A 12,479-nucleotide genomic window follows, 5' to 3' on the forward strand; every position below is an offset into this window, starting at 1 on the left:
TGATACCCAAGTGAGAGACCCAAATGAAGCTCCTGGCTCCTGGTTTTGGCTTAGCTCGGTCCTGGGGAGTGAACCAGCAGATGGAAGACCTCTCTTGCTCTCTGTCTCTTTCTCTTTCAAATAAACAAATCTTAAAAACAAAAACAAACAACAACAACAAAACCTTGTGCACTGGGGCTTGCCCTCTTGCTCTTTCAGGAACCCCGCTGCCATTGCCAGTTCACTGACCTCCAGGATCATGAGGGGCACATGGTCAAGTCATCCTTGTGGCCCCAACTGACATTGGGCCATCCATCTATCACATGACAATAAGCTCTCAGTCATGGATCTTTGTACCAATGTTTGCAGCAAATTATTTCTTCTTCAAAAACAAAGAGATTCAGGTTATCCTTTTTATCAACAGCTTACTCAATTTTACTCTCACATGCTTTCTAGTGAAAAGAGTTCTTTATGGCATATAAAGGAGGAAGTGTACCTGAATCATGGTCTGGTTTTTTCAATATTGCGAAGCATCCATGGGAGTGAGTCATGAAACTTATCAAAAACACTTTGCAGGTCTTGCCTGCAATGCTGGCATCCCATAGGATGCCGGTTCAAGTCCTGGCTGCTCCTCTTCTGATCCAGCTATGTGCCAGGGAAAGCAGCAGAGGATGGCCCAAGTCCTTGAGCCCCTGCACCCATGTGGGAGACCTAGACGCAGCTCTTGGCTCCTGGTTTCTGTCTGGCCCAGTTCCAGCCAACCCAATCATTTCAGGAGTGAACCACTGGATGGGAGGCCTTTCTCTCTCTCTGTCTATCCCTGTGTCTCTATAACCCTGTCTTTCAAATAAATAAAATAAAGATTTTAAAAAGGCACTTTGCTTTTATAAATACAAGCAACCGAAGCACCTATCAATAGATAAATGGACAAACAAAACATGGTATAGTCACACACTATATTATTATTCAGCCATAAAAGCGAATGAGGCACTGCTACATGCTACAGCATGGATGAACCTTGAAAACACTGTTAACTGAAATAGACTAGACACAAAAGGACAACTATTGTATGATGATGCTTGTAAGAAATATCTAGAAGAGGTAAATTCAAAGACAGTAAATTAGAGATTCTCAGAGATGAGGCTAATGCTTACAAAAAATGTGAAAATCATCAATGCCACTAAACTGCACACTTAAAAATGCCAAGGTCTGGGACTGGCGCTGTGGCATAGTGGGTAACGCTGCTGCCTACAGTGCCAGCATCCCATATGGCCACAGATTCACAACCTAGCTGCTTCACTTCTAATCCAGTTCCCTGCTAATATACCTGGGAAAGTAGTGGAAGATGCCCAAGTGCTTGTGCCCCTGCGGGAGACCCAGATGAAGGTATCTTTTGAGAACAGTCTTAGTTCTTTTTTTGACAGGCAGAGTGGACAGTGAGAGAGAGACAGAGAGAAAGGTCTTCCTTTTGCCGTTGGTTCACCCTCCAATGGCAGCCGTGGTAGGTGTGCTGCGGCCGGCGCACCACGCTGATCCAATGGCAGGAGCCAGGTGCTTCTCCTGGTCTCCCATGGGGTACAGGGCCCAAGCACTTGGGCCATCCTCCACTGCACTCCCTGGCCACAGCAGAGAGCTGGCCTGGAAGAGGGGCAACCAGGACAGAATCCGGCGCCCCGACCGGGACTAGAACCGGTGTGCTGGCGCCGCAAGGCGGAGGATTAGCCTAGTGAGCCGCGCCGCTGGCTGAGAACAGTCTTAGTTCGGAAAACATGATGCCATAGATTCAGACTAACACTTAACTCCTGAGAGCAAAAGAGAAGAGCTCACACTAAGGAAAAAAATTAAGAGAGTGAGCGGCCTCAAAAGTAGCAGAAGTGTTAACAAGTTAACCAGCATCATCTAAAACCACCTTCAACCTATTCCTGAAGAGTATTTTCACCAAAGAGCAATAGGCCCAAACTGGGTAACACAGGCACGGAAATAACCACTGCTAACTGACCTTTTCATCCTGGGAGGATTTCACTAAGACACACACAAAATTTACCCAAATGCCTAGATTTTCCAATAAATATTGGAAAATTATAACCCAAAATTCCAAGGAGTTTGCTTTAAGGTAACAGTAAAAAGTCATTCCTATGGGAGACAAAGCATTCCTGACTTGTAGAGAAATGTTCAGCAGTAATTCTATTCATATACTCAACTTCCAACCTTAGAAAAATAGAGTCCTGGATATGTAGACTACTCCCCCAGTTAGCCTCTAAATACTAACCTGTCCAAGGCACTGCCATAAAAATAAACTTACAAATGCAAAACCCAAAATAGGTCAATTCTACCTACAGTAATAGTTTCTGGCGATGCAGTACGCAATCCTCATCCCTCTTTGATGATGAGACTATTATTACCAGAAAAACCATTTGGCTTGCGTCTTAGTGTCAGTGCTTCTATCCACAGGGCAAACACTTTGCACTTGGATATGCTCTTAATAAGTATTTCCCGAACATCAGTATGGAGTCAATCAGACGGCAGATTAAACTTTTCACGGTAAGTGGATAATGAATGATAAGAGGCAGTGTGTTCAAAGGTTCAACGGTGCTCTAAAAGAGCACAAAGACGCCCTCTTGTCTTTTAACTGCTGCCAGGACAGATGGAATCAGAGCCATCACAGGGTGGCTCCAAATTCTGGGAGCGGGAAGGGGGTCAGGGAGGCAGGCTGCAAAGACAGAGTGCCCCGGTGACCTCTGAGACCCTGGGACACCCCCCGCCTTACCTCTTCTTCTGCAAAAGGCACGATCTACCTCAGGCCGCCTTTAGGTTCCTTCCTCCCCTCCACAGATTTAAAGCTGTCAGTGCTATTTTCTTTTTTAAATCACAGAATCTATGACAAAAGTTAACAAGTTTTCTACACATGAGGTATGTTAAGGCTTTATTCGAAGTTTTCTTCCACCCAGTATTTTCAATCAGCAATAAAAAAGCACATACAAGGTTTTATGAGCTGGATATTATAACTGCTCCCAATGTGGAATGCTCATGTTCCTATTTAACCTTAAAGATTCCAATCTTGTACTATTCATATACAGAAAAGGAAAGCTGGTTTGGATATACAACTAGAAAAACTTGTTAACTCACATTTAACCCTAAGACAAAAATGACTCTGTGGCAAGGAATAAGAGGATTAAGCAAATTAATTAGCTACAAAGTTCCAGTCCTTTAAACTGAATTCCTAGCACATTTAACTATTCATCACCTTCTAGGGTAGCAAAACGCTACACAGTGCCTGGCATGTAGCATAGGGAATAAAGCCACTGACTGCAACACCAGCATTCCATGGGGGCCAGTTAGTGTCCTGGCTGCGCTGCTTCCAATCCAGCTCCCAGCTAATGGCCTGGGAAAAGCAGTGGAAGATGGTCCAGGAATCCAGGCCCCCCTCACACACATGGGAGACTGAGAAGAAGCTCCTGGCTCTGCCTGGCCTAGCACTGGCTGTTGTGGCCATCTGGGGAGTGAACCAGCAGGTGGAAGAGCTCTCCCCGTCTCCCCCCCTCTCTCTGTTATCTCTGACTTTCAAATAAATAAATCTTTAAAACAAAACAAAATTTATAAATAGATTTTTCTAAAAAGCCTGAGGGTAGGGGGAAGGAAGGAATCAAATTAACTACAGGCTGGGTAAAGTTATAACCTGCACTCATCATAGAAATATGCTATTCATATTTGAAAGCTATTTTGTTAAACAAAAAAGAAAAAGAAAGAAAATGACATTTTACCTTAAAGACTGCTTATGAGACCTAAAGGACTTACACGTCCCTGACTGAGACCTCACTCTGACATTCTCAGTGGCATGATCTCTAAACCTGCCTACAATTAAAACCTGAATAGTCAAACAAAAAAACTGCATGGCTTACTCTCGTGCAGGTGAGTTTGTGGAGGATTCCTTTTCTGAACCCGGAGAGCTCACGGTTCGCAAAACACAATCATCTTCTTCAGAGGACAGGGCTTCTCCTTCCTGCTCGGCGTGGATTAGTTTTAAGGCCTCTATTCCGTCCTCTCCCTCCATCTGGTCACCGGGATTTGGCGGTGGTTCCGGACTCTTTAAAATCAAATCGTCTTCACTTACAGAAACTGTGAGGTCACTACTGCTGCTGCTCAAACTGTCCTCCTCCTTCTCCTCGTGGCTTTCTCTGATGGGGCTCTGTGATTCTGGGTCCCCTTGAGGATGATGGCCTGCAGAGGAGATGTGAATGGAGCAGTGAACGCTAACGTCAAGGGGCGGCAAGGAAGCGCTGAGCAGAACTACCCACTAATTAAGAACAGGCTTGGGCCCTGCACCCGCATGGGAGACCAGGAGAAGCACCTGGCTCCTGGCTTCGGATCAGCGCGGTGTGCTGGCTGCAGCGGCCATTGGGGGTTGAACCAACGGAAAAAGGAAGGCCTTTCTCTCTGTCTCTCTCTCTCACTGTCCACTCTGCCTGTGGAAAAAAAAAAAAAAGAACAGGCAGGAACAACCCACAACTTATTATATAGTGGTTAAAAAATCTTTTTTTAAAATTTTTTGCCAGGCAGAGTTAGACAGTGAGAGAGAGGAAGAGAGAAAGGACTTCCTTCCATTGGCTCACTCCCCTAATGGTCACTACGGCCAGCGCTACGCCGATCCGAAGCCAGGAGCCGGGTACTTCCTCCCGGTCTCCCACGCGGGTGCAGGGCCCAAACACTTGGGCCATCCTCTTCTGCCCTCCTGGGCCACAGCAGAGAGCTGGACTGGAAGAAGAGCAACCAGGACTAGTACCCGGCGCCCCAACTGGGACTAGAACCCGGGGTGCCGGCGCCGCAGGTGGAGGATTAGCCAACTGAGTCACAGCACCGGCCAGCGGTTAAGAAATCTAAAACACTTAAAAAATCATTTAAACAATGTGTTTGAAAGGCAGAGAGACAGAAGGGGAGAGAGCGATATCTTTCCTCTGCTGATTCACTCCAGCTAGCGGTGGGCTAGGCTAAGGCCAGGAGGCTGGAACCCCAGGACCCAAGCCCCCAGCTATCCGGCTTGTCTGTACCTATCAACAGGAAGCTGAATCAGAAGCAGAGCCGGCACTTGAACCCAGGCACTCTGATATGGGAGGAAGGTGCCCCAGGAAGCATCTTATCACTGCGCCAAATGCCCACCGCTGTAATATTTTTAAAAATATCACACTAGGTTAAAAACTAGTGAATTCTGTTACAAAATTTTTTTTTCCTCATTCATATTTAAGAATTCATTGGAACTGAATTTGTTGATAAAGTCACAATTTTGTTTTTTGACAGCAATAAAATTAGAGAATTTAGTTTGTCCTTACATAAGATCACTGCCACCTAGAAAAACTAAACACCAACAAAAATCAGCAACCTCAGCCTCTGATCCCACCTGAGAAAGCTCCCCAAGCAGAATGCTTCTCTTGAGACCACTTATTTTCCGATGCACAGTGTTCTGAAACTGATACAGGAGAGACTGGCGGGCTGGCTCTTTCTTCCTCGACTTCAATATGTTCCCGTGTCAATATTTCTCCCTCTGATCCCTCTGATCTGCTGCAACTGTCACACTTTAAATCATCGGTTCTGTTCTTTGGACTTAATCTTTCCTGTAACGGGGAATGGAGTTCAGCAGACTTTTTGCCTACAGATAAATTACTCTCGCTGTGACGTGTGTTGCTTCCTATCTCCAAGCAATGAGTTTGTTCCTCCTCAGACAATACACTGGCTGTGACGGGCGTTTTCGCACCAATCTGAAGAGATGTCTTTCCATCTGTTCTGTCAGACTTATTTAAGCACTGTGTGTCACTGTTGGTTTGTACTACACAGCTGTCTGTCACATCACTGCTCTGGGCTGTCTGTGCAAGTGAATGTGGGTCAGGAATTGAAAAGTTCTTTGTGGGCTGGGGAGATTTCTGCTCTACACTGAAACCTCCAATGCTTGAGACGGCTGACATTTGGCGGCCCATAAAGATTGTTGCTGGTTGATACAGTCCTCTTGACATGGCGGTCCCCAAGTTAATTCCTGCCTGTTGTGCAACCTGCAGCACCAAGAGAGATGTGAGTTAAACATACTGCATGTGAAACAAGTTTACTTTTAAAAACAAAAGGAGGTAAAGGAAATGTAACCACAGGAATCAGCACCTACCATGTCTTATGAAACTCATGGCTTCCTACACAATGAATGAGTAGAAACAGTAGAGTACACACTATTGAATTTTGACAAAAATGTTGGTTTACAAAGAAATACTATTAAGAAACTTTGGACTCTGTATTTTTGAAAAGAGAAATGCATGTGTCATTGTTAATCACAACAATATGAATGTGATTAGTGTAACTGAGCAAAATGCTTAAAAAGTGAATTTTGTGTTATGCCTAATTAACAATAAACACCCTACTCCCACACCACCCCCCAAATGCTGCACATTCTAAAAGCTCTCCACAGAGAAATTCAGATTCAACAGAGCTAGGGAGGTGGTTAACCAAACCAAATAAAAACAAAATCAAAGTGGGGAGGCTCACAAGGCTTAACTGGAGATTTCTATACCTTATTTCTAGAATTATCTATAACAAAAAAAAGTTCAATAATCACCTCCAGGATGGTACTAAAATATATTGCATCACGTCTACTAATTTATAGTAAAAATGTAAATAACATTACCACTTTTTCCTGAACATTTTCAAACAATCTGTAAGAAATTCAAATCAATTTGAATGTACTGGCATGTCTATGGAAAGAATGGGCATTGACCTAGGGAGACAGAGAGAGAGAAAGAAAGGGAGATGGAGAAGCAGCAGTTCAGGGGTCTGATAAAGGAAGCCGTCAGGAAGTGAAGTGCTTTCCCTCCAAGAGGACCCAAGAACTTCCACACACATAAGAACATTTGATTCTCAGAGGCACATGCAGTAGATGACAAGATGTATTTACACCCCTCCTCCGCAGATGAAAATCTGAGCCCCAAATTGTAAGAGAGAAAATGGCATACACTAGCTTCTCTTGAAATATATTGACTCCTCAATTACCAAAATCAAATAAACAACCTCAAAGTTAACAACAAAATGAACAGCTGTGCCAGAAAAAATGGTGAAATAAGAATCTATGAAGGGGCCAGTGCTGTGGCACAGCGGGTTAAAGACCTGGCCTGAAGCGCTGGTATCCCATATGGGCGCTGGTTCATGGCTCCTGCCTTTGGATCAGCGCAGCTCCAGCCATTGCGGCTATTTGGGGAATGAACCAGTGGATGGAAGACCTCTCTCTCTCTCTCTCTCTCTCTCTCTCTCTGTAACTCTGCCTTTCAAATAAATAATCTTTTTTATTTTTTAAAAGGAATCTGAAAATCCTCTGCTCCAAAAAGACAAAACTAAAAACAATTTTCAGAATAACTTTTCAGAACTCCAGATATTAACCTGGTTGTAGAAATGTGGTAATCAATTATTCAAGAAAAACAGCTCAGGAGCTGGTATTTGGTCAAGCCCTTAAGACACCACTTGTGTTCACATGTTCCATATCAGAGTTCTATGTCTGATGCTTGGCTCCAGCTCCCAACTCAAGCTTTCTGCTAACACAGATCCTGGGAGGCCATGTTGAGGGCTCAAGTACTCGGGTTCCTTCCACCCAAGAGGGAGACCAGGATAGCTTTGACCTAGCCCAGTCCTGGCACTGTGGGCATTTGGGAGTGAACCAGTGAAGCTCTCTCTGTTTTTATCTCTCTCAAATAAAATAAATAATTTTAAAAAGAAAAAGTTCAAACTTGGTAAGAACAGGGCACTTTGCAGCATTTTAACTTGTTTCATTCTCATTCCTCCTTTCACAGATCTGCAGAAATTTAAAAGCCAACAGGCCATACTCTCAGTGAAAATCAGTAGGCTAGCAGCCACAGCAAGGGGCAGAAAAGGGATGGAATTCCTTCAAACCCCATTCTCACTGAGAACTGTCATTACTTGATCCGTGTGGTGTCTTGGACAATCTGACACAAAGGACTGTCTTTATTTGACCTGACTGGGAGCTCACTCAGAGGGAACAGCTTTTTTCCTGGGGGCATTTGTCAAAAAGAATCGGAAGTAATTGCTTAAACTGGAGGCTGTTTTAGGCAGTGGGTAAAATTCAGGGAAGATAATTTGCCAAAAAAAATTAGAAGGAGATACTGGTGAGTGAGATGACCATAATGGACTTTAAAAAGTTCCAACACATTCCTGGGCATCCAGATGGCCACCTACAGGCCCAAAGGCATGGGAATGCTCTGCAGAAGCACAGGGTCTTAGGCTCTCACCTCTAGCTTACCGGAGGCTCTAGGCAGGGAGTGAAGGCCAAGGTGGTACTGAAAACTCTTTAAGGTGCTAGACATTAAAGGTGAGCCCTTTGGCAAAGACTGTGAGAATTACAGAGCCAAGTGTTTAAGGAAAGCAGGTTAATCCAGGAAGCTGGAGTCAGGAGCTGAAGACAAGCATCAGACTCAGCTTAGTTGATGTCTAAGTTAATTAAACAGGGAAGTTCAATGAAAAAGAATTAGCTCAGAAGTTATTAAACAAACAACAATAAAGAGCAAGAACAGATTCTGAGGAGAATCTGATTTTCAGAGTTAGCACATTATTGTTTAAACTCTTCCAGTTTTTTAGAAATTTAAACTTACTTTTATTTATTTAGGAAGTGGGGGACGGTAAAGAGACAGAGACAGAGAAACCCTGGTTCATATACCAAACACCCACAACAGCGGAGGCTGGGCCAGGCTGAATCCAGGAATCTAAAACTCAGTCAGGGTTTTCTATATGGGCACCAGGGTGTGCACTAGCAGGAAACTAGAGTGGGAAACAGAGCTGGGATTTGAACCCAAGCACGGTGATATGGGACATCCCAAGTAGTGTATCACCTGCTGTGCCAAATGCCTGCTCCTAAAATGTTAAATTTTAACAAAAAAGTATGAGATGTCAAAGAAACCAATAAACTATGGCCTCTACACAGGGGATTAAAAAAAAAAAAAAAAAAGCAGTCTATAGAAAACACCCCTGAGGAAGCCTGGGGTGAATTTACTAAATACAAACTTTAAATCAGCTACCTAAAAATGTTCAAAGAACTAAAGGAAATCTCATCTAAAGAATTAAAGTATGAGAAGTGTCCAAATAGAGAATAACAATAAAGAGATAGAAATCATAAAAACCCCCAAATAGAAGTACAGAAATTCTACATCTGAAAAGTATAATCACCAGAATGAAAAATTATCTGGAGGGGCTCAGTGGTAGATATGAACGGGCAAAAGAAAAAGTCAGCAATCTTCAATATAGCTCCACTGAGATTATCCAGTCTGAGGAAAAGAAAGAAAAAAGAATAAAGACAAATGAATAGAGCCTCAGAGACCTGTGAAATGCCATCAAGCATACCAGCAAACACACACTGAAAGACCTAGCAAGAGAGGAAGGAGAAACGGAGATAAATAGTTTTGAAGAAATAACAGCAAAAACTGCCCAAATTTGATGAAAAACTACAATTCCAAGAAACTCAACTAAGTGCAATTACTATAAACTCAGAAATATTCACATCTAGACACATCATAACTTATTGAAAGAGAATCGTGAAAGTCAAAAGAGAAGTAATGCCCTCTTGTTCAAGGGAACTTCAGGAAGATTAACAGCTGATTTCTCCTAGAAACTATGGATGCCAGAAGGCAGTGGAATAGCATAGAGTGCTAAAGGAAAGACTGTCAATCAAAAATCCTAATTGGGGGGCCGGGGGGAGTTGTGACATAGCCGGTAAAAGCCACCACCTACATCCCATATGAGCGCTGGTTAGTGTCCCAGCTGCTCCACTTCTGATCCAGCTCACTGCTAATAGTCTTGGAAAAGCAGCAGAGGATAGCCTAAGAACTTGGATCCCTGCCACCCATATGGGAGACCAGATGAAGCACCTGGATCCTGGCTTCAGCCTGGCCAGACCTGGCCACTGCCGCCATCTGAGGAGTGAACCAGAAGATGGAAGATATCTCAGTCTCTCCTTCTCTCTCTTTCAAAATAAATAAATCTTAAAAAAGAAAAAAAGAATCCTATATCAATCAAAAATTTCCTTCAAAAAGGAAACAAATTAATCTATTCCTAGATAAAAACAAAGAATTTTTCATTGCCAATAATTTTTCACTTGCCATAATGAAATCCTCTAAGAAATTCTTCATGGAGCCTGAAATGAAGACACTAGACAGTAACTCAAATCCACATTACAAAATAAATAACACTAGTAGGGGTAACTACATTGGTAAAGAATACAAAGGACAGGCTGGTGCCATGGCTTAACAGGCTAATCCTCCACCTTGCGGCGCCGGCACACCGGGTTCTAGTCCCGGTTGGGGCGCCGGATTCTATCCCGGTTGCCCCTCTTCCAGGCCAGCTCTCTGCTATGGCCCGGGAAGGCAGTGCAGGATGGCCCAAGTCCTTGGGCCCTGCACCCCATGGGAGACCGGGAGAAGCACCTGGCTCCTGGCTTTGGATCAGCACAATGCGCCGGCCGCAGCGGCCATTGGAGGGTGAACCAACGGTAAAGGAAGACCTTTCTCTCTGTCTCTCTCTCTCACTATCCACTCAGCCTGTCAAAAAAAAAAAATAATAATAATAAATTAAAAAAAATACAAAGGACAGTAAAAATGCTTCTGTTTGTAACTTTTTTGTCCCACCTATTTGAATTAAAAGAAAACTTCATAAAACATTAAGTATACATATATATGATAAGCAGCACATAATATACAAGTACATAATCTGTATAACAACAATGCCACAAGGAAGAGGGAAGGGAATGGAAGTATATAGGAGCAAAGTTTTAAAAATGCTATTGAAATTAAGTTGGTATTAATCCAACTATTATACGTTAAGATGTTAAGAATAGAACAAATTGGCCAGTGTTGTGGCGTAGTGGGAAAAGCTGCCACCAGCAATGCTGACATCCCACCTGGGCTCCAGTTCATGTCCCGGCTTTCCCCTTCCAATCCAGCTTCCTGCTAATGGCCTGGGAAAAGCAGTGGAAGATGGCCTAAGTGTTTGGGCCCCTCCCACCCACTTGGAAGATCCAAATGAAGCTCCTGGCTCTTGGCTTCAGCCTGGCCTAGCCCTGGCCACTGCAGCGTCTGGGGAATGAACCAGCAGATGGAAGATCTCTCTATCCTTCCCCTTTCTATATAATTCTGACTTTCAAATAAATAAACATTTTTTGTTTTAAAGATTTATTTTATTTATTTGAAAGAGAGAGAGGCAGACAGAGAGAGGGAGATCCTCCATCTGCTGGTTCACTTCCCAAATGGCCACAAAGGCTGGAGCTGAGCTGATCCAAAGTCAGGAGCCAGGAGCTTCTTCCTGTTCTCCTACACAGGTGCAGGAGCCCAAAGACTTGGGCCATTCTCCACTGCTTTCTCAGGTGCATTAGCAGGGAGCTGGATCAGAGTGGAGCAGCCAGGACTCGAATGAGCACCCATATAGGAAGCCAGCACTGCAGGCCAGGGCTTTAACCCACTGCACCACAGTGCTGGCCTCTAAATAAATATTTTTAAAAGTTAAAAAAAGAGTAGAAAAATGACAAGGGAATTAAAATGGCACACTATAAATATCTAACATGAAACAGGCAGTGATAGAGGAATAAAAAAGCAAGAAAGATATACAACAAAATGAAATATTCAAACCCTTCCTCATCAGCAATTCTATTAAATAAAATGAATTAAATGCTATGATTAAAGTCAAAGAACTGGCCAAATGTATTAATAAAAACACATGATCCTACTCGGTACTGCCTCAACAAGACTCACTTTAGATTCAAAGAAATAAAGTTCTAAATAAAATCCTAAATAAATCAAACAACATATAAAAAGGATAACACACCAATACTAACTAGGGTTTATATAGGAATGTACTCTTGGTTCAACATATAAAAATTAAGTGATTCCACAATATATACAGACTTTAAGACATCATGTTGTACACAGTAAATACATATAACTTTATCTGCCAAGGTAAATAATAAAAAACTGATGGCAAAATGAGAAAAATAAATATTTGCCAAACCAAAAAAAATCAATTAATATATAATGCATTATATTAATAAAGGACAAAAACCCTCATATAATTACTTCAATAAATATTTGAAAAAACATTTGACAAAATCCAATAGTAATGATCAAAAATACTTAACAAACAGGAAATAGAGGGAAACTCCCTCAACATGATGAAATGTATCCAGGAATAACCCACTGCTAACTGAACAGTCAATAATGAAAGACTGAAGCTTCCCCTCAACAAGGTCAGGATCAAAAGGCCAGTGCTGCTGGACAGTGAGTTACACCTGCTTAGACATCTGGATCTCACATCAGAGTGCTGGTTCAAATCCCAACTACTCTGCTTCTGATGCACCCCTTTGCTACTGCATCCTGAGAAACAGCAGATGGTGCTCAGCGCCTGGGCCCCTGCCCCCTTGTGGGAGATGTGGATGCAGTTATGGGCTCCCAGCTGGGGCCTGGCCTGACCCTGGCTGTTGCAGG

General features: G+C 43.0%; 1 protein-coding gene across 1 annotated transcript in view; it reads right to left on the reverse strand.

Moving 5' to 3' along the window:
* KIZ (kizuna centrosomal protein) overlaps positions 1-12,479 on the reverse strand; it is a 124,383-nt gene that overhangs the window by 72,981 nt on the left and 38,923 nt on the right. The window contains exons 5-6 of the mRNA XM_062202250.1: positions 5,372-6,017; positions 3,879-4,197 (exon numbers count right to left, since the gene is read on the reverse strand). Of these exons, the coding sequence (XP_062058234.1) occupies positions 3,879-4,197; positions 5,372-6,017 (965 nt within the window). The remainder of the gene's footprint in view (positions 1-3,878; positions 4,198-5,371; positions 6,018-12,479) is intronic.

This window comes from Lepus europaeus, chromosome 10, assembly GCF_033115175.1.
Source record: "Lepus europaeus isolate LE1 chromosome 10, mLepTim1.pri, whole genome shotgun sequence".
Lineage (NCBI taxonomy): Eukaryota > Metazoa > Chordata > Mammalia > Lagomorpha > Leporidae > Lepus > Lepus europaeus.